At 37.4% G+C, this 27165-nt stretch overlaps 1 protein-coding gene across 21 annotated transcripts in view; it reads right to left on the minus strand.

Annotated features, from left to right (window-relative positions):
- MYO3A (myosin IIIA) overlaps positions 1–27165 on the minus strand; it is a 219313-nt gene that overhangs the window by 176435 nt on the left and 15713 nt on the right. For 18 of the 21 annotated variants that reach the window (XR_011534969.1, XR_011534970.1, XR_011534971.1 and 15 more), the window contains exons 3-6: positions 20962–21146; positions 17302–17436; positions 4504–4608; positions 3573–3672 (exon numbers count right to left, since the gene is read on the minus strand). Coding sequence is in view for 15 of the 21 variants with exons in the window: in XM_070600908.1 (XP_070457009.1) it covers positions 3573–3672; positions 4504–4608; positions 17302–17436; positions 20962–21129 (508 nt within the window). In the remaining 6 variants the exon portion in view is untranslated. Of the gene's footprint in view, positions 1–3572; positions 3673–4503; positions 4609–5032; positions 5121–17301; positions 17437–20961; positions 21147–27165 lie in introns of all 21 variants that reach the window. The other 3 variants (XM_070600904.1, XM_070600903.1, XM_070600912.1) reach the window with 1 other exon arrangement.

A 27165-nucleotide genomic window follows, 5' to 3' on the forward strand; every position in this document is an offset into this window, starting at 1 on the left:
AGAACACTCTGAGGTCTGACTGTGACTCCTGCTCGGACCTCGCCCAGGTGATCTACTCTATGCCTCACTGCCCCTCCCCAGCAGCCCCATCTAGAAACTCCCCAGCCATATTCTCAGTTACTTTTGGATTTCAGGAAACTAAGGGTAAGGGTGTGGGGAAAGTGAGAGTGAGTGCTTCCTCCACCTCCTCACTCTACATCTCCAGGTAACAAGGATGCAGCTGGACTGCGGCAGACTCTGCAGGGGCCTCCTCTGGACCGTGGAATGACAGTGAGGGAAGAGTGAGGGTAAGCGCTCCTTTCTGCCCTCATTGCCATCTTCACTTTTTAAAGCTCCTCTCACTCTCCTACCTCCTTCTCTATATCTTCTTTCTATAATTACCTTAGAATCAGTAAGAATTTCCCTCTTCTTTCTGTTCTCTCTTACATGAAACCCTGTGGTTTATCCCCGCAAATTCTCTCTCCATGAGCTGAAGAGAAGACAAAACAACTTAGACAGTCCTTTCTTAAGAGATAGCCTAGGTCTTGCTACAGATTCCTATTTTGGAATGTTAAATACTATTACCTCAGTCATCTTCTTGCATTCCTTCTGGAACAAATCTTAATCTCCCCCCAGAGAGATGCCTCAGGCAGACTGGGGTGAAGACCATGTTCTTGGATAGGCAAAAGAGAAAAGCATGTGAATAAATTTCAAAGTACCTCCTCAATGACATGTGTAAGAGCCCTGACTGAGCGCGAGTGTGGCACCTTTACGGAACTGAAAGAGGTTGACCTCCCTAGTAGGTAATAGGAAGAGAGGGTACCTGCTGAGCACCAAGGGGTATTAAAAAGGCATCAATCGTTAAGTGCTCGCTCTGTGCCAGCACAGAAGGTCATAAGGCAAACCTCTCCCCAAGGTCTAGAGGAAGCCATTGAACAGAAATTGAGCAAGAGAGTGGCAGGACTAGACGTGCTTTCTGAAAGGTCCCTCTGGCTGCGGTGTGGAGGATGAACTGGCAGCAGGGCAGTGAGACTAGACGCAGGGAGTTCAGTAACGTGTAACTGCAGGTCCCTCAAAGATGACGATTAGACTAGGCAGGAACAATAAGGAGGAGTCTGGGGATGTCTAACAGAGAAAGAGAGCTTTGTGACTAGCTGTAGACGTGGGAGGGGAAGACCCAAGGATGAGCCGAAGATTTCTGGGTTGAGTAGATACTCGTGACTTTTCTAAGACACGAAACACTTGAGATTAAGCAGATTTCTGGGGATGGATGAGGGGGTGGGATTCAATTTTGGACATTTTGAGGACTGGTGGCCATCCAAGTACAGATCGTCAGTATCCAATAATGAGCTTACCATATATTTTATGAGGTGAGAAATTCAAATAAAATGTATTCTAAAACCCTTTCACCTAGCTTCAGCCTTCTCTGAAAATGTGATTTAAACATAAAACGAGGACAACGATTTTCAGTTTGATTCTGGAGTTTGTGGTTTATCACATCTTGTTCCTTCTGCCCTTGAGAAGTTTCACTATGCATGCACCTCCATCCTTGGGTTTTAATTCATATGAAAACCTATGAATTATTTTAGGTGAACTGAATCCGTGTCCTCTTACCATGGAGGATAGAAATATAAGCATTATCTTATATGCAAATAATATCATTTTAATATCAGATGCTGGGAACACATTTAATAGGCAACTGGATCTCTTTTCTAATTATTGCTGAAAGTGTATAAGTCAATTAATCTAAAACCAAAGCTCTCATTTTGTCAGCTTTCTAACTTACGACTGCTTTATAAAGATATCCTATAAAAGGTCCTTTATTTATTATCTAGGTATATGTTTATAATCTAGATTACTTTGGAATGTATCCCAAGAAGTTGCATTTCTCAAAGCTACTGGTTTACTGAGTCTTTCTTTCATGACTGAAGATGTTTACTTACACTGGTTTGAACAATTTTCAACCTAGGTTATACTTACTGTAGCCATTTTTTACAGCAACAGAATTATGAGACCTCAAGTTAAATATCAAGTTCACCATTTGGGTCTGTTAGAGTGGAGCCAAAATTATTTTCTGAGGAGAGTCATGGCCCTTCCTGTGGAGCAGCGAAGAGTGTTTGTTGTCACTGTTTTAAATGTCAAGCACAATTTCCTGTTAGTACCCTAACCCAGCCAGATTGTTCAGACGCGCAGCTCTAAACTCCAATAGCAAGACACACTAGCTGCGTCCCAGATATTAATCAGGAATTCACGGTGAAACTCACTGCTGCTCAGTTGTTTGCAAAACTGAGGAAACAAAGGAAGATGCACGGCTGTTTGAAGGATATGTTACTCACCCATTCTTCTCTAGATGCTCTGAAATTCATTTCTCACTTAAGCCAGATTCCTAGAGAGCTACATACTTAAATATTAAAACAACAGATTTCTAAAGTTAATCAATTAATCTTCCTAAGCTTCAGTTCCCAAAATGCAGGATGAAGGAAGATTCGTTCATTCAACTCTCACTCATTGAACTACCATCCCCAAAGCAGTAGGTCTACAAAAGAAAATAAGACATATCCCACCTCTCAAAGACCCTGTCTACGTGTATTTCTAAGTATCTTGATCTATCTCTAAAGACCAAATAGATAATTATAATTCTCTGTGATAAAGACAAAAATGGAGAAACATGCAGGGTACAGAAGCACACGGAGGGAGACCTTACCCAGCGAGAGGGCAGGGGAGGAAGGGAAGAGGAGGAATGACTGAAGGACATTGAGATCTCTTAGAACAACGTCGTCCACTCACAGGACTAGTGTATTAGTTGGGATCAAATGAGAAGAGGTGCAGGAAAACACTGTCAAAACCAGTAAATAACTGCCCAGATGAAGGGTAGAGGTATCAACTCTGGTACCCCTGGCTATGACACAGAAACTCCAAATTGGCTTAGTAAATACGGAAATTTCTCTCACAGGACAAAAGGTCCAGAGATGGGGCTGGCTCCAAAGTTGGCGGATTTAGTGGCTCGATTATGTCATCAAGGACCCTCATTCTTCCAGTCTCTCAGCTCTGCCTTCCTCACAGTGGCCTTTCCACTCGGGATGGAACAACTCAGGGCAGACGGAGGCGGCTGCGCAGGTTCAGGCATCACAATAAGACACAGAGCGTCCAAGGAAGCAAGAGACCATCTTTGCCTGTGCCTCATTCTTAGGAAGGAAGAAATGTCCCCGAGACCTTTGAAGATTTTCCCCCATGTCTCAAAATCCCGGATTTGGGCACACGCCCATTTGTAAAGCAATCACTAGTAAGGGCTGTGTGATTACCACTGAAGCTTAGGGAAATCATCTGGGTGCTCTCTATCTTAGAGAATTAACCACACGTACAGTTACAGTGGACTTAGGGGCACAAGCTAGCTGACTTGACAAAAGTTTCTCTTTTTCCTGGGAATTTCTCATTTGCCAAATTTTCAAAAATCTCTGCACCTTCTTACTTCATTGAGATACTGTTTTTTCTCTACTTTCAATGCCTAGAAAGCAAGGCTGATGGAAAGCAATCAAATCACATCATACTACTCATTTTGCTGCCCAAACTCACACATTTCAAGCAAAACTTACCAAAATCTACAAGTTTAACTCCGCCTTCAGTGGTCAACAGGATGTTATTTCCTTTTACATCACGGTGGATAGTTTTGTTGTTATGCAAATGCTGAAGTCCCTAGAAGTGGGAAATATATAATAACATTTTTTTTTTTTTTTTTTTTTTTGCTGAGGAAGATTTTCCCTGAGCTAAGATCTGTGCCAATCTGCCTCTACTTTATATGTGGGTTGCCACCACATCATGCCTGACAAGTGGTGTAGCTCCACGCCCAGGATCCAAACCCATGAACCTAGGTCTCTGAAGAGGAGCGTGCCAAACTTAACCACTAGGCCACAGGGCTGTATATACAAGTCCCTATATGCAAGCATTTTATATAAAAGTCCCTATATACAAGGACTTCAAGAAAGCATCAAACAAAGGAACATTTTTCAGATGGATGCATTTCTGCAAAATCAACAGGAAATACATGTTAAAATTAACATTCAAACATTCTTAAATGTTTCACATTGAGTTAGTCAAATCAAAGTGCATCATTTCTACTTTGGATTACATAAAAATTCACAAAACCAGAGCATACTCTTTAGCTGTTATCAAATATTTTATTAAAAATATATTGATCTCAATAGAAGAAAACATTCTACATACTGATTTAAAATAATGGCAAACAAAAACCTAACTATTAGTTCCAAATACACATTCTCTACCTTCATCAGAATCACAACGTCAGAAATACACTTAGGAGATGAGAACTCAGAGGTCTGTTGACAAAAGAAGGATAGATTTCTAACGGAAAAAAGGAATTAGTTATGCTAAACATTTCAGATTTTGCATATACCCTTGCATCAATAAATACTAATGTAGTGATATTTTTCTAAAAATAGGCTCCACATTTTTTATTTAACTAGAACTGCCTCATAATTAATGCACAAACAACTTAAATTGCCTTACCATTAGCGCTTCACGTAAAATGTAGGCAATTATGGGCTCACTCATTCTTTTGCCCTTCTTCAGAAATCCTTTCACAAGATCAGTCACTGAGCCTCCATTGCAGAGCTATAAAAGAATATTTCAAGATAGAAATGAAAACGGATATGACATTTTAAGTACTTGCTATAAAAGGTTTTCTCAAAAAATTTTTTTAAATTGTTCTACCAATTTTTTGTTTCAAATGATTACTCCCATCATCTTTATGGTTTCATAAATGAAATAAACATATAAACTTGCACTAGTGTACAATTAATTATTGGAACACAATTTTCATATGAGTTAATTTTTAGAAGAGAATTTAGAGGAGCACTGTGCTTGATTTTTAAATTCAAGGATAAGAATTATCATTCTACAAATTCTTCTCAAATTTTAGGATCTAGGGCTTAAAAGCATCCTTAATTTTTGATAGTTTAATTAATAGTGCAATAGTCTATGACCTCAATATATGGCTATATACTGTTATATATGTACATTAGTTTAAAAAACACACCTCCTTTCTAGCAAAATTTCAAAGGGCACTGAAGTAAGGACTAGCATCTTTCGCCTCTTCCTTCTGCACCCCCAAAAAGTAGGGGAATCTAAATGTAAAAAAAAGAGGGAGGAAAATGGTAAGAGAATCTTCATATACAGGTTTTCCAAAGTTAGGTAACACGAAATCCCAAAGAAAGCTTTTAAAGGAGCTGCATATTTGCAGAACAGAGAAATATTGATACCAGTAATGGAGTATAAGATGGGAGAAAACTAGGTAAACAGTCCCAATGAAGCTTTGACCCCATGAGTACTTGATCTCCTGATCTCTGATCCTTAGCCTTTGCTATCAGCCCTCTCCTCCCAGGGTTCTTGTCTGTGGTCTCTCTGCCCCTTACCCTGACCCGCTAGGCCTCCTCTCCCACCCGCCTTTGGTACCTGCCAGGGCCTGGGAACTATGAGCCATAATTTCCCTGACTCCACTGACCTAAACGGAGGCAGAGAAAGGAGGTGAGAGGAGGTATATTTCTAGCATCCTAGTTTGAAATACTGAATATATTTTCCCCTAAACTTTTTCCTAACATGGTCATCAGATTTCGTTGGATGCCTGAACGCTTCTGATATATTATGGATTAGATAATAACAGCTAAGATGTGTTAAGCACATACTTTGTGCCAGGCACATTTCTAATCCATTTACATGTCTTCTCTCTATTCTCACTACTCTCTGAAGTAGGTATTATTAACATCTCCATATTAAAGGTTGGGAAAGTCAGGCACAAAATGATAAAGTAACTTGGAAAAGATCACACAGTAGTGACAGGGCTAAGATACAGTTGGACAGTCTGATTGTAGAGTCGAGTCTTCACATTTAACCAAAATACAACATAAAATATGCAACACCGAGTGAACCCTAACATAAACTACGGACTGGGTGATAATGATGTGTCAACACAGGTTCATCAGTTGTAACAAATGTACCACTCTGGTGGGGGATGTTGATAATGGGCGAGGCTACGCAAGTGTAGGGGCAGGGAGTATATGGGAAATCTCTGTACCTCCCTCTCAATTTTTCTGTGAATATAAACTACTCTAAAAAATTAATTCTTTTAAAAAACCCACAAAATGTACAATACAAAGAATGAACCCTAATGTAAACTATGGACTTCAGTCAACAATAATGTATCATTATTGGCTCACCCACTGTGACACATGTACCACACTAAATGGAAGATGTTAATAATAGGGAAAGGTGGGGGGAAGGTGGCTTATGAGAACTCTCTGCACTTTCTGCTCAATGTTTCTGCAACCCAAAAACTTTTCAAAAAATAAAGTCTATTAATTAAAAAAAAAATCTATCCACCAATAGCAAGAGTATAGGAAAAGGTCCTAAAATAACAATGAAGGGGCACACAAAATTAACCCAAGTTATGAAAGACTCCCTATAGAGTCTTCTCAGAAACTATCTAAACCATTCTACTCATGGTTGCATTTTATATCTAATACATTGTAACATAAGTGAGGAACTAACAGAGAAAATATTCTTGATATACATAAGTTTTCATTTAATAGCATTTTTGGTGCAGGAAAGATTTTTAGAGAAGTCATTCTTTATTCCTTTATATACAACAAATATTTATTGAATTGTTACCATGTGCACTGAGATAGGATGACTAGGACATGACTAGGACATGACTAGGACAGCTTCTGCTCTCAATAGGCTGACAATACAATCAGAACTGTGGTTTCCAAACAGGGACACATGGCAATGTTTGGAGATATTTTTGACTGTCAGGACTAAGGAGCTGCTGCTGGCATCTAGAAGTCAGGTGTGCTACTAAAAACGTGACACTGCACTGGACCATCTCCCACAACAAAGAATCATTCAGGTCAAATTGTCCACAGTGCCAAGGTTGAAAGTAGAGAGATTAAAAAACAATCACCTAGATGAAATGTTAGGTCTTGAACTGTAGTTTTGTGGATAAAATAATTCTGAGCAATTACTATATAATTTCACAGACAGACTGATAACATCAAGTTGGGAAAAAAGGAAAGATTTTAAACACAGGATAGACTCTGCCCTCATATATGTTGACAAGAGTTTTCTCCGGGTGGTTCTGGTGTATTCACTTTGGTTATAGTGTCTTCTGCAATGGAGAAGTGTACTTTGGGGGGCTGGGGAGATGGAGAATTCAATTTATCAACTTTGTTCTTAATGTTCACTGTTTTTTTTCTGTTTTGGTCATGCTCAGAAGAAAGGCTTTTCTCTTAATTAAGGTAATTAAAATGTTTTTCTATGTTTTCCTTTTATAATCTTACCATTTTTGATACATTTTGTACTTAATTCACTTACAGTTTTTGAGATGTATAATATTTATTTTGTTCCAAATAGTCTGCTACCATTTAAGATGTCATCATTGCTATACACTAAATTCCAGGAAATACATAGGCCTTTCTATAGATTATCTATTCAAGTCTTCTGATCTGTCTGTTCTCATCAAGTTTTAAACTGTTTCAAACCCTGTAACTTTAGAGTTGGTTTATCAGGTAAAGGAAGTTGTCTCTCATTAAATTCCCAAAATGTCTAGGCTCTTCTTGTACATTTACTCTTCTAGATGAAACTCAGAATCAGCTTCTCAAAGAAGAGAGGTATAAATAACTTAGATGATATAAAAAATAAAATTATTCAATAATGCAATTATTTCAAAAAGCGTTTAAAAAAATGACCACTTATTGGTTGTAACTCTTTTAACAGTATGGAATGGAGCTAGAAATATTAATGACCAAAGTTTATAAAAGAAAAATCTTCCAAAGTGGGAAGGATTTTTATACCCTCCCCAAATTCTCAAATAATAGATGACAAAAAAATCAAAGCTCCAGTTTCTTAACATTTAGAATTCAATAGTTGCATTTCATACATACATAAATGTGGTGTTAGCAAAAATGTGAGAGTTTCCTTTTTATCACATAAAGTGCTGTAAAGGGCCCAGTGAAAACTGCTGGTAGAGTATCCTTCAGGTCACACTGTACTTGGAAAGGGATGAAGTGATTGAGGGGAAGAAAGAAGAAGATAGTGATGGGGGAATGATTGTCCCAAAGAGCTATTATTTATAAAGCAGTACCTGGCATGGGAGATGTACCCAATAAACATCCATTCAATGTGTAAATGAACAAGCAAAGGAACATATTTATGAAAGTTGATGTTTCGCAAGTAATTGGAAGAAGAGCTATCTACAGATAACCTAAATAATGGAGGAATTTGCAGAATAAGGGGCCCCAAGGCACTAGCTGATATGGTGGTAGGTTACAGAGGTTGACGGGTTTCTTTCTTCCCTTGGTGTCCAGCCTTCGGTAACAGGTCATGAAAAATGCTGAAGTGACTTTAAGTAGAGGAGCAACTAGACTGGGTATAGTAATCAGAGCATATTTTGCTCTGAAAAATAATATTTTCTTATTTTTTTCCCTTTTGGACATATATTAATTGACCCGCTTGACTATGGTTGGGTCTGCTGTTAGTGGAAATCATTGGGTGAGGCTTCACATGGACCTTTTCTGGGAGGAATCAAAGCTTTGAACAATTCCCTCCTCTTGGACCCCGCCCAACCTCTCCTGCACCTGGTCCCTGCAGGGAATAGCAAAGTTTATTTCTCCGGCTGCTACCTAAACAGGAACAGTGGTTTAATTTTCAGAATAGAAAAGTGTTTTCTGAATGAAACTTCAAGAAGAGTTAGGTTAAAAGGAAAAAGAAATGGGGGAGAGGGAAAATACAACAAATACGGAAATTATTAAACAGACCAAAGGTACCAAATCTCAATAAGCCACAAATTAATTTGTGGTTGGCCTCTTCCTAAAAAAGGAAAAAAAAAAAAAACCAAAGATGCTCAAAATGAGATCTGACCATGAATTTTCCAAATCCTCATTTAGAATCAGTGAAATTTCAAATATGATCTTGGGTGAAATTTACTTTTGCTCAGCTAGCATAAAATGCCTTTCCTAAAAAAATTTTTTAACTGAAGTATGTTTTTAAATGAATTTGAAGGACTAAAATATATATAATGAAATGCAAATGTTTTTGAATTAGGGAATAGACCATAAAAAATGAATATATGATTTCCCTTTAAGAAGAATTGCATCCATAGGAATGAGTTATGTGATATTTACACTTGCAATTCTTAAATCACCAAGATAGACTAAAAGGGGGATTTGTAACAGGAAATCTAAAAACCCTTAAGTATAGCTTTGCAACACAATGCTATAATAGGTCTTTAATGTTCTTTAATCAAATAAAATTGAAGTATAATTTTCTTAAAGCAGAGCTACACTAATCAAATAACAGAGCAGCACTGAAAATGAATTCCCTACTCAGGCTGTAGTCAAACATTTAAAAAAACCAACTTAAATAAAAAGGGATGATGTTCTATAAACAAATCATTACAACTAACTTCCAAAGACAGTCTTTATAAGTTTTCTAAATTTATTCAGTCGTTACTATGTTAGGAGAGAATATGATATTTTCACTCAAATTTCTGGAAAAAGACTAATTCCTGCAGTTGGCATTTCTGATTTTTGTTGTTTTTCAATTGTTTTTGTTTATTCTAAGAATGCTTTAAGGCCATTTGTTTAGTCTGACTCCATTCTGTGTGAGGCCACAAAAGCAGAAACTCTTATTTTCTAATATTCATTGTAGTTTTTACTTTGTTCATTTTATAAAAGTGCTATCAACGTTCATGTTTGAGTCTTTTTGTAGAAGAAATAAGAGCTGAAACTTCTCAAATTTGATGAAAAATATTAACCTATACATCCAAGAAGCTCAATGAACTCAAGTAGGACAAACACAAATAGATCCACAGCTAGTCACAGAAAATGAAAATGTTGAAAGTCTAAGATAAAAGGACAATCTTGAAAGCAGCAGGAGAAAAACGAATTGTCACGTACAAGTGAATCTAATAAGATTAACTCTGACTTCTCATCAGAAAAAATGGAGGCCAGAAGAAAGAAGGATGACACATTCAAGGCTAAAGAAAGAAAGTGTCCACCAAGAATCTTATATCCAGCAAACCTATCTTTCAAAAATGAAGGAGAAATAAAGACATTCCCAGGTAAACAAAGCTGAGAGAATTCATTGCTAGTAGATCCACGTTATAAGAAATGCTAAAGCCATTCTAAAGTCACTACCTGATAATTCCATTATCTTGGTTATTTGTGGGTCTATTTCTATTGACTGATTTTTCCTCTGATAATGGGGTCACATTTTCCTGCTTCTTCACAAATCTAATAATTTTTATTGGATGCTGGACATTATTAATTTTACATTTGAATGTCTAAATTTTGTTGTGCTCCATTAACAACGTCGAATTCTGCTGTGGCCAGCAGTTAACTTACTTATGGACCAACATGAACTTTTCAAGCCTTGTTTTTGAACTTTTCAGAGCTGGGCTTAGAGGAGCTCTTATTCTAGGGCTAGTTCAACCCTTCCTCTAGTGCATAACCTTTCTAGGGGTCTCTACCGAATGCCTCAGATGTTCACCAAAGTTTCTCCATTTTGGTTGGTCAGAACTCAAGCACCTCTCAAATCTGCACAAACTCTGGTAGTTGTTCAGATGACAGCTCTTCAGTAATTCTTTCCCTAGCAACTGTTCTTTACCCAACTGCCTGAAATCCTTCCCTATACACATCCAGCTTGGTTTTCAGTCAAAGAATCAAGGAAATAATTATGCTTTCTTTCAGCCTAGCTCCCTCTTCTCTCTATATTGCAGCCACCACTGCCTTTGCAATATTTTCAGTTCAGCAAGATTGCTGTGATCTCCTTAGGAATGTCCTTATTGTGCCTGTGGTCTGGAAACTGCCTCCAAGAACAAAGATGAGGTGATTGTGGTGTTCCCCTCATTTATTTCCTTTCTCAATGTCCCAGTCCTAAGCAGTCTCTTTTCCAATGTTTGAAAAGTCTTGGGTTTTTAAAAATATATTTTATCCAGTTTTCTAGTTATTTATGACCCAACAACATGATGACACAAGTTACTGTCATGGCCAAAAACAGAAGTCCCAGATTATTTTTATGCACACTGAAATCTGAGAAGTTCTGAGTGTTTTCCAAACTTTCCTTTGATAAGAATCACCTTACTACTTGTTTAAAAGAATAGTTTCCAAGACCTCATTCCTGGAGTTTCCACTCCAGTGGGTTTGAAATGGGTGTGATTCTTATCATCAGAGTATTTGGAGGATATATTAAAGAATAAAGGTACCCAAACTATCCTTTGTTTTCAGGTGGCAGATTAAAGTATTACCTACTCGGACAGGCCTTCTTTGACTTCTCTTTTCATAAAAGGTCTTCTCTTTCATTCTTTATTAACATCACATTTAGATTCTTCATGGTACTAATAGAAATGTATAATTATTTAATTGATTTGTTTATTTACTTTTAAATTATCTTTCTCCACCATTAGAGTATAAGCCCCACGATGACAGAGTTTGTCTTGTTCCCTATAGAATGCCCAAAACCCACTAAAATGCCTGCCCCAAAGTAACAGATAAGTTTATGGAACTAATAAGTGACTGCATGAATAAGCTTAAGTTCTGTACACTTGTGCATGCACACACACAAAATGACAGAAGGCCATCGTTTCACGTGGCATGGAAGGTACCTCTTCAAAGTGTGCTATGTTTGACTTAATTTCAATAAAATACACTAATGTATCAAATTCTGCATTCCAATAAAATACCGATAAGATATTAATGAGAATGGCACCATCCTCTAATAGTTTCCTAATGTGTAGTTTCTTAATTTGTAAAATTTTCACATTATTTTGCTAATGTGTAAACTAGCAGCAGTATGTTTAAGGTATTATTGACATAGACTATAACTGACTCATTTAAGTATGCAGTTTGACGTATTTTGGTAATTGTATACAATTGTGTAACCACTAAATCAAGATATAAAAGTTCCCTCACCCTAAAATGTTTCACAATTCTTGGGAAAACACCATCGAATATTGGTAATGTTAGCAACAAGAAATCTATGATAAAAACAAAGAAAAGAACTTAGCAGAAATATTTTTATGTGTATGGTAAAAAAACTTAAATGGTAAAACATCTCAGGTCATCTCATATTTTTTCCCCTGAGGTAATACGGTAAACTGGAACCCCTATTCAGAGAGCAGATGCTTTTGCAGGCACTGAAGTACCATTAGGGAAGAAAGACATACAAGCCTTCTATATATTATTTATACATTTTCTGGGTTAGAAGCATATGAAGAAATACATTTAGACTGTTTTCCATCTTGCCATTTAAACAAAAAATAAAATGAAATGACTCTTAAGTAATTGACTGTCTTGTTCTGTTGCAAGTACACCAAATAACAGCCTTTTATATGAGAGCTGCGAATGGTTGTTCCAGCTCCAAGAACATGAAAGGAATCATCCTGTCAGTCTGCTCTCCCACTGCAATTGTGCACAGCGAAAGGAAGGCAGGAACAATGCACTGCTATTAGAGTAACCCCGAAGCCCGGCCTCCCTCCTGCCCTGCTTCCCCGACCCCTCCCACACACAAGCCTGCAGCAGCCTCACGCCCCCTTCTGTGTACGTGCTGTCTCCAGGGCAGTAACATTAAAGAGTTAATAGCAGAACAAATAGAAACCACTCGTTCATTCTAACTCATTTTCTTTTTATCATCCTCTTTCCTTGCCTCATGACAGGTCTTATCCTACTAGATGTAAGTATAAAAACAGAATAGCCGACAATGCATGACATATGAAAGTAGTATTTATGTCCATGAAAACCACTTCGATTACCTGAAATGTGCCTGTGAGAACCTTCATGACTATTTACTGAATTTTTGTGCTTCCAAACACCACCTGTAATTTCCAGTCTTTGATCTCTTGAAAGGCACATAATTTCAAAGAGAAAAATTGCTATAATTAGAAAGCAATGTCACTATTAAGAATGAACAAATCAGGGCCAATTCAGATAAAGAATAGAATGTATCACTGTGAAAGAGCAATTACAGCTAAGAGTGGATTATGAGGGAAAGGGTCTTGTCACAGGAGGATGTCCTAACTCTGAATTTCAGCTCCATTATGGCAGAGGACACACTAAGCAAATAGTCCCAGGGCAGAAGACTGGAATCCTTACATAAATTAAAATGTGGCTGTTCACTCAACCAAAAGGGGGAAATTACAGTTAAATCTGTTTTTCCCTTTGTGTCCAGAAGTAGTAAATGCTTGATTCCAGACTGATTTAACTCCGTTTTGACTGGTTTTAGTCCCTCAGTTCAGTGAGAAGCATATGCAGAAACCTAACCAACTCTCACCTTCCCAGGTGCCCCTCCATGCTCGCTACTGACCCTCAACAGGAGACACGAGGAGTTCAAGGAGGCACAAAGCCAAAAGAAGGATCTACATTTTACTAAGCAGGTCAGTCAAGAGATGTGACAGCAATAGGCAGAAATTAATAGAAGGATGGTATTTCAAAATGAGGCACAAGTAAAAAAAAATTAGTTCTCCCGCCATACCTACATCATTAAGAAAACCTAAAACATTAAGAGACAATAAAAATCCCCATAGATGTTCTGCAAAAAAACCAAATCCGTTCCCACAGCAGAAAACTTGACCCTTCCTCTCATTAGATAGTTTTGTTACAAGTGTGTAACTGAAATTTCAGAGAGCTAGCAACTAGTGCTTTGTTACTAAAGCTGGCAACATTTAGAGCCTGAAAATGAACATGCAGAGACTTTAGAAGGAAGTCATTCCTAAACAGAGCCTTGTATATCATTCATGCTCAAAAGTTTATAGTATAACAAAATGAAGGAAAAATACAAAGGGCAAACACAGGAAAGAGAAAAACTGTATCAAAGTCAAAGAAATAATTCCACTAAATAATAGAGAAAATAGACTCCCAACAAGATCCGAGTGAACATTATTCTTCTTAGGATTTCAATTCTGGATTAAAATAAAAATAAAATAATTTTTCATGGTGAAAAGTCACTGGGCAGGAGTTTTCTGAGCTGGTATCGCCCTCTCCATCTGCTGGGCTGATAACGAGGGGACGCTGATGGCTCACCCCTTCTGGGACACACCCTCTTTAGGTGCACACTCATTAGAAACCTAGTGTTGTCAATATGACTCTCTGGATAACGTCGCACCCCTCTTTGGCCACCCCTTTGGTATCCTCATGCAAAATAATTTATTTGGACTTTATTACGATAAGAGGTATAATTAGCAGTCATTTTGTAGAATAATATATTGATGCCACAAGCCAATTTTCTGAAAGTGCCTCCAAAGCAGCACCTGCACCATTCATGTTTATAAATCAGGTAATTGTACATCTAGCCACTTATGTGTTCATGCAATTAGTCTAATTTGCATATGCAAATCAATTATCTTATATAGAGTTTGCCAACTTCTTGCTTTCTTTACCTTTTTTCCCCACTTTGTAAGTTCAGAGATCAGATTTCTGAAATACTCTTTTAATAAACTACCATGTATTCTTTTTTCTCAAGCCGTTCAGGGATATTTCCAACACTTCCATCTGATAATAAAATACAAGGATAAAGTTCAAAGAAGCTGTTAGGTCTGTACTGATTCATTACATCAGGAAGCCGCTTTGCTCGTACTGAATGTTCCAAAATCATTTTAATCAGTCTTTTCTGTTCTCCCAAAAGAACATTTAACTATGATCAGGAGTCTCCAAGTCTCACCTAATTCCAAGTGATAATACTGAGAAATGACAATATAATTAGAATGGGGATTTGACAGGCATAAAAGACAATGATTGATCTCATTCAATATTTTTAAACTCTGGGCAAAGATTTATAGCTTGTGCCCTTGCCCACTTAGGCCTACATTAGGCAGAATACCTAGGTCTCCATTCAAATGCTAATCTGCCACTGATTCTACATGGAGAAAAATTAAAGCTGCATTATTGAAAATGTTTTGAAGAATATAAAGATACAAGATTTTATTCAAGACTACACGAAAGATTTGCACAGCATTACATCTCAAACATACAAACACAAACATGAAAAAAAGCTCTTTAAAATTCTCCACTAATTTAAGGCAAACAGCTTAAGTTCATAATTTATATTTTACTACTTAGATAACTAAATTTAGATGAGTGAAAATTTTGCTTGTTTTAATGTGACAACTAAAAATATAAAGCTATCTTAAACTAAAGTGAGAAATACAAAGTAATCCTGAAATCAAAATAAACTGCCTATTTTTAAAGAACTCAACTAGTTATTGAAAAAAAATTTAAAACTTCTATAAAATAATATAATACACGGTCTCAGATTTTGAAAAGGTTCTTGAAAATACTATTATACAATTTTGAAAGGCTCTATGGTCCAATTAAAGGTGGCAGATTAAACATATAAATTTATTTCCTAACTCACGAATCTCCATTAAAATGCTAGTAAAGCAATAAAAAAGTATAAACCACAGGAAAAAAGAGAACAGAAAAAGGAAAGAAGTGGACAAGAGATTTCAGTGAAATTTTTCAACCCGGAAAGCACATGACTCAGCAGTAAATGATTTAGCAATGGACGCATTGCTAAAAGCCACAAGGAAAGTGCTAAGTAGGGCTATTTTGAGGTCACCTGAGCAGATGACCCCAGACAAGGCTCCAAAACAGTGAAAGTGGAGGTGGAGTTGGGAGAGAAGGGGTACAAGGCAAGGAATCCTTTGGAAATCGTCAATCAAAAGACTTGATACCCTCGTACCTCACATACAAAATATCAATATCCAGGAGCCTGCCGAAGCACTCCTCTCACACAGACACACACAAACACACAAACACACACACACACATACACATGCAGGCAAGAGATTGGAGGTTTTGTTTCCTAGAGAAATTGAACTGAAGAGACAGAATTTGGTGACATCAGTACAGAAGATAATGGGAGTAAGGCACACACTGCTGCCCCACCAAGGGATCCAGGAAACGCTGGATTCCACCCAGGGGAGCAGCAGAGAGATATCAGAGGTCAGATGCAGGACTGACCTCCAGAACCAAGCCGGAGGACGGAGGGTTCCGGAAGTACAGATACCAACCCTGCCAAAATTCAGACTACAGATTACTAAACGGAAAAGCAGAGAAGCTCAGCCATACGTTTCCAGGTCCAGCAATCAACACATCAAAAGCACAGACCTGCTCAGAAGATGGTGGCACGACTAACCTGGATCTACATGATTATTGCTCTGTATTATATGCCCTTTGGGTCTGCTTGCTTTTTATTAACCAAATGAATGTATTTATTTCAAAAAAGATAAAAATGATTAAGTTAAAAAAGAAAGGAAATACGTTAAACGTTAAGAGTGGTTCTTTTTATAGTTTCAAGTATTTTCTACAATGATGATCCATTATTTGTAGAACCATTTAAAAACCATAATAAAAAAAATATAAGAGACACGATATAATTTATAAAGGATCATTGTGCCACTGCAGGAGAACCAATAGAACATTCCAAAAAAAAATAATCGAATGCTAATAAAATCTTAATGAATGCAACAAATATATGCTGTTACAGTGATCAAATAAAGGTTTTATAGTACTGAGTTTGATAAAAGCAACTTTTAAAAATTCTTACAAATTGTGTTGGAATTAATGACTACCGCATTTGAATAATAATATTCAATGGAAACAGAAAAAAACACATCCTCCCAGGACTGGCAGTTACCTTAGCGGGTCACCTTCTAGTACTGCGTTAGAGAGAATTGTCCAAACCTGGTCTCAGGACTTGAAAAGGCAGACTATACAATTTCCCTCTGGCAAATTATTCAGTATTCAATACCATTTCCAGTAAGGTTTTTTTTTCCCATAATTATAAATACCTGGTTCCGTAGTTTTTGTCATTACTATTCAACGAAGACAGAAAAAGAAAATTGCAGCTCACCATTTTTGTCTAATGAAGCCTCACTTACATTAATTTTCTTTTATATCCTACCACCTGGCACAGAGTCTCAGTCACATATTAGTTGAACAAAATGTGGATGAATAAATAAAAATTATATTTGAGTCTTTCTTAAGCTTGTTCTTCCGCAAGGAAAATAATCCTAGTTTCTGTAGTCTTTTATTGTAGAGGTGTTTCCTTTTAATCTTTAATAGTCTTGGTAGCTTTTCTTTAATTTCCTAATGTGTCTTAAGATGACAAGGTCAGAGCTGGGCACCATATTCTACTGAGGATGTGACTAGTCAGGAACATACTAGAAGAATTGCTTTATGGTGCCAATGTTACATAAACATTGTCATTCCAAGACCACACTGCACATTTCCACCCATAAAATAATGCTGAAACACTTACCTCCAGAACCAACCACAGCTTATCTCCATTTATTTTATCCTTCTTAAAGTACATCCCATAGAATTTGACCACATTAGGGTGGTCAGAAAGAGCTTTTAAGATATTATACTCCGCTTCAATCTCTTCATCAATATCCTAGTTTTAAAAAATCATAGGAAGAGAACTGTGAGAAAAACATGAATAATGTCAAAGAAACATAGACTAACAAACAGAGAATTAATTTTGTCAAAGTAAGGTCATAATGGTTTCTATGTGCTCAGTACTATTTTTTGTAATTTCTCATTACATTATTTAAAGGGAGAAATTGCCATTTTCCTGCTAATCAAATACAACTCCAAATACGTTAATTTCATTGAACTAAAAAGGGATAAATAAATGGCTACTTTTGTATGTAATTAGAAAGACACATATACGGAGAACTACTCCAGATGATTCTCCTTTCTTTGCAGTGTTAACCTTGTTTCAAGGGCAAAGCTAACGATTTGAAATAAAAACTCTTAGCTGGCTCATTTTGCTTCTTTGAAATACAAGATATTTAGAAGCTTTCAAAAACTAGTCACACAAGCAATAAATGCCTACCTTTCCAAAAAAGGAAAATAGAGTTAAATCATATAAGACAGCATATAGCCTTTAGTTAGCTAAACGCCTAGTCACCAGAAATAGAACAGGCTGCTATCCTGACGATAAAATCGCAAGATGGCCACTTAGTCATGTTTCTAGAAAATCACATGCACATGAAACAACTCACAGAGTAATAAATAAAAGAAAGCCTTTTAATGTTTTTACAATAACATTTAATGTCTACGCTGTTTTAAGACAGAATCATGGAATCACAACGCTGGAAAGAATTTTAGACCAGAACTCTAATTCGAGAGGAAGAAACTAAAGCTCAGAGAAGTTAGACTCACAGAGCTGGTTAGTGTAACATCCATGTCTACTACCTACTACCTTCTAATCTTGCTCTTTTCATCCCTTTCCTGAAGAGAAAATTACTCTTTCAAAATCCATAATAGTAAGATCTTTTTAATTAAAAAAAAAAGCCACTCTGTAAAATACTCGGATGAATTTAAATTTATTTTATTAAGATTACAATCTCTTGGTCATAAATCTTTTTTATTTGACTTGTGACATGATGAATGAAGAGTAAATAAATAATGCTGAGAAAAACATATATGTACTATGACAAGAAGAAAAGGAGGAAAAGAACAAATTTCATACTATAGTTATGAAATCAGTTTCATTAAAGCAATAGAATAAAACATGATTTATAAGGTTAGTAGTATACCAAACATGAGTGAACTATGAAAGTATAGTGGCTACATGTATTCCTAAGCCATTTCTTCTTCTCCATTAAGAAGTAGGAGAATGGAAGAGAGATACTGTGATATTGTGATTTATAAGAAATATACATATTTGGTCATTCACACGACCAAAATATATTTCTCAGATATATTTCATCTTCACCCACAGTTCCTGGTTCACAGCTCCCCAAACCCTCAGAATTTCATGAGTGATAAGAACAACACAACGGGAGCATCTTTTGTTACAATATTTGGCTTCCAGTCCTCAGTTCCTGAAAATATTTCAGGGCCATAATGGTGAAATGAGTCTTTGCTTGTGTTAATGAAAGTGAATTTTGGACCCCAATCAAGGGGGAGGACTAGGTGCCAGGAGAACCAGCCGTATGATCAGAGGATCGGAACTTTCAGTTCCACCTGCTGATTTCCTGGGAGGGGATGGGCGGGCTTGAGGTTGAATCAATTGCCAATGGCCAGTGACTTAGTCAATCACGACCTCATAATGAAGCTTCCATAAAACCCAAAAAGGACAGCTCGTTGGTCTTCTTTAGAGAGCTTCCATGTTGGGGAACCAGAACACTTAACATGTGCCACTGTGCTGGGTCCCAAGCTCCACGAGGACAAAAGGAGCTCTGTTTGGGACCTCGCCTTATTATCTCTTCATCTGGCTGTTGATTCCTATCCTTCATAATAAATCAGTAATCTAGTGAGTAAACAGGTTTTCCTGAGTTCTGTGAACCGTTCTAGCAAATGAATCAAACCTGAGGAGGAGATCGTGAGAACCTCTGATTTATAGCCAATTGGTCAGAAATATGTGATTGGCATCCTGAGTTGGAGGCAGGTCATTAGAATCTCCTGTTTGTAGCTGGTTGATCAGAAGCAAGGTGACAACCTGGGCTTGCAACTGGCCTTGAAAGTGTAGGGCAGTCTTGTGGGATTGAGGCCTTTACCGGTGGAATCTGACTCAACCTCCAGGTAGACAGTATCAGAACTGAGATGAATGCTCAGACACCCTGCTGGTATCTGAGAACTGCTTGTTAGTATGGGGAGGCCTCCACACACCGTGGAATTGGGTCCAGGAACCATTTGCAGACACTGAGTATGGGGGCCAGACATTGAGAGCCTCTTGGAATACTTTCTCTTGCCATCACAAACCCCCATCCCTAACTTTAAAGACTAGAGGAGAGGCGTATAATCACTTTGGTACAGCTTAACTTGTGGCTCTCTTCTCTCAGTTTAAAGGGTAAGAACTTTCCAGTAGGGGAATGCGAAGACATTCAGCATCAATTAAGACTCTGCATAGTGTTTCTCATTTTTTCCTTCCAGTGTATCTAATTTGTTCCTTTAAAATTACCCCCACTCCTTCTCCTTTACTCAAAATAATATGAAACTGTAGCCATCATGGGTTTGACCACGTAACAAACTGTCCTACAGTGCTAGTGGAAGAGTTCTAACAAGGACTTAGGGCTCTAATGTCCTCCCCACACACACCACATCATTTCCATCATGCTATGCTCCCATCACGTGTGCAAGAGTCAAGTAACTGGAGAAGTCGCTCTCAAGAGAAATTTGGGGATTATGTGACCACTGAGCTCACTCTGGCTCACCCAAGTGCTATGGGAGAGCTACGTATCTCCCGTAGCTGAAAATGCTCCAAAACAGTCAGCTCTCATTCCCAGGGAGGAGAATTTCATCAAGCTCCTCCTATTCTTAACGACAAAGAAAAGGCTCAGTGGGTTCCCTTATCACAACTGCCATTTCAAAAAATCCAAGGGGCATCCCACTGGGGTACGGCTTAAATGGAGGCCATAAGGACCGAACAGGAAATTGACTTCCTAACAAGGAACTTCATCCTGATTATAAATGAGAACCATTTCTGCGTTGGAAATATTTAGGCAAACCTAAAAATTAATTTCTCTTCTCTAAAATACATTTAATTAAAAAAGTATTTCTGGTTTGGCTTAAGAGAAATTCTGCCTGAAGCCTAAATAAATGCATGAAGAAAAGGCGATCTAGTAAAGAGGACATTTTAGGATTATTTCTAGACCCGTGAAGCTATTGTTAGAACTTTTTGGAGTCTAAAATAATGTTAAATCAATTCTTGAGCTGTTCAGAGTTGTATTTATTTATGTATTTATTTGCATTATATATTTATTCATTTATCAATAATTTATTGGGCTTTATTCTATATGTTAAGCATACGGATAAACAAAGAAAATCTAATAAGTAGGTTTTTAATATTTCCTTCAAATTGTAACTGATATCGTGACAAATAAATCAAGATAAGATACTTACAGACATTTTAACTACTTAATAAAGACAAAAACAGAGTCAATTACATGATGAAAACAAAATGACTTACATGAATTGGATCCAGAATTTTGACTGCTGCTTTTTGGCCATTTTTCTTATTCAACACTTTAAAGACTTTCCCATAAGTTCCTTTGCTGATTGTTTCGGTGATTTCCCAAGTATCAGAGGGATCAGGAAAGTTATCAAAGATGATTGTTTTCCCAATTAATGGAAGCATTTCAAAAGTTTAAATCACTGGAGAGAAAAAGTAGACAGTTTCACCCACATTTGCTGGAGCATTTTAATGGCACACACAAACTCATGGGAAATTATCTAATATTTTCACTGATATAACGGAAAATATACAGCAGTAACCAAATGTACTCCGTCATAGAAAATTTTAATTTCAATCCTTTTTGCAAACAGTTTAATATGAGTTTAATAATGCCTTGTAAGCAGGGCTTTATTTCTATGTTTACTTTAGTCTCATATTAATTGCTATGAATTCCTTTCAGATTAAAATAAGAGGCATATATTTAAGTCATTTTGATTTTACTGCTTTATACTCAGGTATTAACACAACAAATCAAAGAATTTTAGAATGAACCTTGTTCTTGTTAGTGCCAACGAGTCGATTACAACACCTAGCACCCTATGCACAGCAGAGCAGAACCCTGCCTGGCCTTTTTGCACCACCCTCTCACCTTCCAGTGCTGCATCAGACAATGCTCCACAGCTATTCACAGGGTTTTCAAGGCCAACTTTTTGGAAGTGAGTGGCCAGGTCCTTCTTCCTAGTCTGTCCTAGTCTGGAAGCTTCACTAAAACCTGTCCACCTTGGTGACTCTGCTGGTATTTGAAATACTGGCGGCAGAGCTTTCAGCAACACACAGCTGCCACAGTATGACACATGACAGATGGGTGGTATGGTCCCCTGACCAGGAAACAAACTGCGCCACTGTGTTGAAAGTGCCAAATCTTAACAACTAGACCACTGAGAAAGAACTTCAACTTCATCAAAGCAAATCCCACATTTTAAAGTGATCGTATCTTATATCACTTCTCTACGTAAAACCCAATAATGGATTCCCCCACCCACACTGCTTTTAGGATGAAATTTCTTTAACACAATCTACCAGGTCCTTTAAATAGTGCCCTTGCTTAATTTCCTAGCCTCATGTCTCAACACTTCTCTCAGACACTATAATCCAGCCACTCAGGATCCTTCAGGCTATTTCTTTTTCTTAAGGATCTTAATACACATGATTCCCTCCCATCTCTATCTGTGGTTTTGTTGCTAAACTCTAACTCCTACTTATTTTTCAGTTCTTAGCTTAGATGTCACTTCCTCGAAATGTGACCACTCTCCATGCTATTTCGGTTGATGTCCCACCTCTGTACTCCAACAGCCCTCTATATCCACCTTTATCTGTTATTACTACATGCCCAGCACCTGGCACAGTGCTAAAATAATTAGGAAAATATGGCCAATGAGGTCAAATGACTTAAAGAGGAGATTTTATATATAACCTGAGATGAGATCCCAGGTTTCGTGACTTTCAAGTAGCACTTTTAATCTTTTATGTTCTCCCTATATTACATTCAACCATTTGGATAAAATTACAAAAAAAAAAAGGAAAAGAAAGAGCTCTTAGCAGTTCTGGTGGCTCTAACATTTTTTCAATGATCCATGCTAAACAACAACTCTTTTCAATGTTAAAAAGTTTATTGCAATTGTGCTTATATGTGTATGCATGCACACAGAAACATATCTATTAAAAATATGTATTAATATTAAATAATATTAGCCCACGAAATTCACTTGTCTGACTACAACTTTCAACCTCAAATACCACTAATCCATTGATTCCTCACTTTCTTTACTTCCATCAACTCTATTCAGTCTTGATTCTCTCTTCCTTTTCTCCTTCCCCAGCATAAATTCTACAGCTTGAATTATTGTGACATCCTTGCAAATTCCCTCAACACTCTTGTTTCTCTCTTTCTCCACCATGATCTCCTGGGGTAAAAAAACAACTCTGGTTAAACCATGTATCTTCTTCACACCTGTGTCTGTAGCTGGAGAAAACCACACAACCACATTGACTAGTTTCACTTCAAATTCAGGATTAAAAAACTGACAAGGATAGGAGTGATGTCATGATCACGGCAGAGTGAGCTCTCTCAGAAATCTTCCCCCTCCAATATACAACAACAACAAAAAATACATAATCCAACAGAGGACATGCAAACACAACACAAAAAATGTCAGAGAGACCCACACAGCCACACGATGGAGGCCAGAGAGATTGGAGACCCCCTCAGAGGAGGTGGAACCAGGTAAGAGAAATCTTCACTCCCTCCCCTTAAAGACTGCAATCCAGAACCACGGGAGGCCTCCAAGAGGGAAGGAATGGGGGAGGGGACATTCGTTCGTGGGAACATCAAGGACTCCCAAGGGCCCTTTCAGCCTAGAGGGAAGCCTTCTACAGGGGCGAAAGCTTTTGCAGGGGGTGACCTTATCAAGCCAACAGTCCAGGACAGCAGAGAGAGAAAACTCTGAGAGCATGCAGGAGAAAACACCCCTCCCGCCACCCGCTCAGCATGATCGAGCCCCTGTGATTTCTGCTGAAAGTAGACGGCTCAGAATATGTGGCTCTTGACCTCTACTCAGTGGCAATAGGTGGTAACTGCGACCAAATAACACCAGTATGCAAAAGAACAGAACTCCCTCTAGCAATATCAATCACTATCTTAGATCTCCAGGCCAGAGAGAAAATGACAGGTACCCAGAAATCAGTCCTGAGGACACAGAAATATGTAATCTAAATGACAAAGAATTCAAAAGAGCGATCATCAAAAAAACTCAACAAGGTAAAAGAGAATGTACAGAAACAATTCAATGAGTTCAGGAGCTACTTCACAAAAGAGATTGAAACTATAAAGAAGAATGAATCAGAAATATTAGAGATGAAAGACAGAATGGAAGAAATAAAACAAAATGTGGATTCCCTGAATGCTCAAGCAGACACCATAGAGGAGCGTATCAGCATAATTGAAGATAGACATGTTGAAATGCTCCAGATAGAGGAGGAGAGAGAACTAAGACTAAAAAGAAATGAAGAAAGTCTGAGAAATATCCAACTCAATTAGAAAATGCAACATAGGAATTATAGGTATTCCAGAAGGAGAAGAATGGAACAGAAAGCATGTCCAAAGAAATAATAGCAGAGAACTTCCCAAACCTAGGGAAGGAAATTCACATGGAAGAGGCCGGCAGATCTCCTAAATATGTCACTGCAAAAAGACCTACTATAAGGCATACAGTAGTGAAACTGGCAAAAGTGAATGATAAAGAAAGAATACTAAGGGCAGCAAGGCAGAAGAAAATAATCTACAAAGGAACTCCCATCAGGCTTTCAGCAGACTTCTCTGCAGAAACCTTACAGGCTAGGAGAGACTGGAATGACATATTCAAATCATTGAAGGACAAAACCTTTCAGCCAAGGATGCTCTATCCAGTGAAAATATCCTTCAGATATGATGGAGAAATAAAAACTTTCCCAGACAAACATAAGTTAAGGGAGTTCATAGCCACGAGACTGCCCCCCGCCACACACACACACACAAGAAGTCCTCAAGAAGGCCCTCATACGTGCAAAAAAAAAAAAAAAGGAGAAAGGGGTTACAAAGCATGCAGTAAGGAGTTAAATAGGTGGACAAAATCAGAGCAAGATAGCAAATACTCAGGGAAGAAAAACACCAAAAACAAAAATAATCTTGTCATTTTAACCACAAACTCATAACACAAGATGGAATAAGAAGCAAGAAAAACAACTTAGGAGGGGAAGAGGACAGGGACTGAATCACTTTAGTCTAAGGAAATTAGATGCCACCAGAAAAGGGACTATCTTATCCACAAGATCTTGAATACAAACCTCAGGGTAACCACTAAACAAAAAAAGTAGAACAGAGACACAAATAATAAATAAGGAGAAAATAAAGAAACACAACATAAAAAACTACATAACTCGATTCGTAGACCAAAATATACAGGACGAGAAACAAAGGAAATGCAGGAGAACTGGAAAATGAGTGATAAAATGGTAGCATTAAGCCTTCATATATTGATAATCACCCTAAACATAAATGGATTGAATTCTCCAACAAAAAGACACAGAGTGGCAAGATGGATTAAAGAACAAGACCCAACAATATGCTGCCTCCAGGAAACGCATCTCAGCTCCAGTGACAAAGGCTCAGAGTGAAGGGATGGAAGAGGATACTCCAAGCTAATGGCAAACAAAAGAAAGCAGGTGTTGCTATACTTATATCAGACAAAGTAAGCTTTAAGATAAGACAGGTAAAGAGAGACAAAGAGGGGCAGTATACAATGATCAAAGGGAGATTTCATCAAGAAGAAAGAATGCTTATAAATATCTATGCACCCAACACAGGAGCACCAAAGTGCAAAAAGCATTTATTAACAAACCTAAAAGAAGACATTAATAATAACACAATAATAGTAGGGGACCTCAACACTCCATTCATATCAATGAACAGATCATCCAGGCAGAAAATCAACAAGGAAACAGTGGAATTAAATGAAAAGCTAGACCAGATGGACTTAATAGACATAGATAGAACACTCCATCCAAAAACAGCAGAATACATATTCTTCTCAAGTTTGCATGGAACATTCTCAAGGATAGACCATATGTTGGGAAACAAGGCAAGCCTCAATAAATTTGAGAAGATTGAAATAATAACAAGCATCTTTTCTGATTACAATGCTATAAATCTAGAAATTAATTACAAGAAAAAAAGCTAAGCAAAGGACAAAGATGTGGAAACTAAACAACATGCTATTGAACAACAAATGGCTCATTGAAGAAATTAAAGGAGAAATCAAAAAATACATGGAGACAAATGAAAATGGGAATGTACCATACCAACTCAAATGGGATGCAGCAAAAGCCGTATTAAGAGGGAAATCCATCACAATACAGGCTAACCTTAACAAACAAGAAAAAAAACAAATAAGCAATCTCAAACTACACCTAATTGAATTAGAAAAAGAAGAACAAACAAAGCCCAAAGTCAGCAGAGGGAGGGAAATAATAAAAATCAGAGCAGAAATAAATGCTATTGAAACAAAAAAAGCAGTAGAAAGAATCAATGAAACAAAGAGCTGGTTCTTTGAGAAGATAAATAAAATTGACAAACCCCTAGCCAGACTTACAAAGAAAAAAAGAGAGAAAGCTCAGATAAATAAAATTAGAAATGAAAAAGGAGAAGTAACAATGGATATCACAGAAATACAATGGATTATAAGAGAATACTATGAAAAACTATATGCCAACAAAATGGACAATCCAGAGGAAATGGATAAATTCTTGGACTATTACATCCTCCCAAAGCTGAATCAAGAAGAAATACAGAATCAAAATAGACCATTCACAAGTAAAGAGATTGAGACAGTAATCAAAAGCAGCCCAGACGGCTTCCCTGGGGAATTCTACCACTCTCAGAGAGGACTTAATACCTAGCCTTCTCAAGCCATTCCAAAAAATTAGGGAGGATGGAACGCTTCCTAACACATTCTACGAGGCCAAAATCACTCTGATACCAAAGCCTGACAAGGACAAGACAAAAAACGAAAACTACAGGCCAGTATCACTGATGAACATAGATGCAAAAACCCTCAACAAAATATTGGCAACCTGAATACAGCAATACATCAAAAAGATCATACATCATGATCAAGTAGGATTTATTCCAGGGACACAAGGACGGTTCAAGATCTGCAAATCAATCAATGTGATACATCACGTTAGCAAAATGAGGAATAAAAACCACATGATCATATCAACAGATGCATAGAGAGCATTTGACAAGATCCAACAGCCATTTATGATAAAAACTCTTAACAAAATGGGGATAGAAGGAAATTACCTCAACATAATAAAGGCCATATATGACAAACCCACAGCCAACATCATATTCAATGGGGAAAAACTGAACACCATCCCTCTAAGAACAGGAACAAGACAAGGGTGCCCACTATCTCCACTCTTATTCAACATAGTACTGGAGGTTTTGGTCAGAGCAATTAGGCAAGAGAAAGGTATAAAAGGAATCCAAATAGGGAATGAAAAAGTGAAACTCTCACCGTTTGCAGACAACATGATCTTATATATAGAAAACCCTAAAGAATCCATCAGAAAACTATTAGAAATAATTAACAACTACAGTAAAGTGGCAGGGTACAAAAT

Source organism: Equus przewalskii, chromosome 30 (assembly GCF_037783145.1).
Source record: "Equus przewalskii isolate Varuska chromosome 30, EquPr2, whole genome shotgun sequence".
In the NCBI taxonomy this organism is placed as follows: Eukaryota; Metazoa; Chordata; class Mammalia; order Perissodactyla; family Equidae; genus Equus; species Equus przewalskii.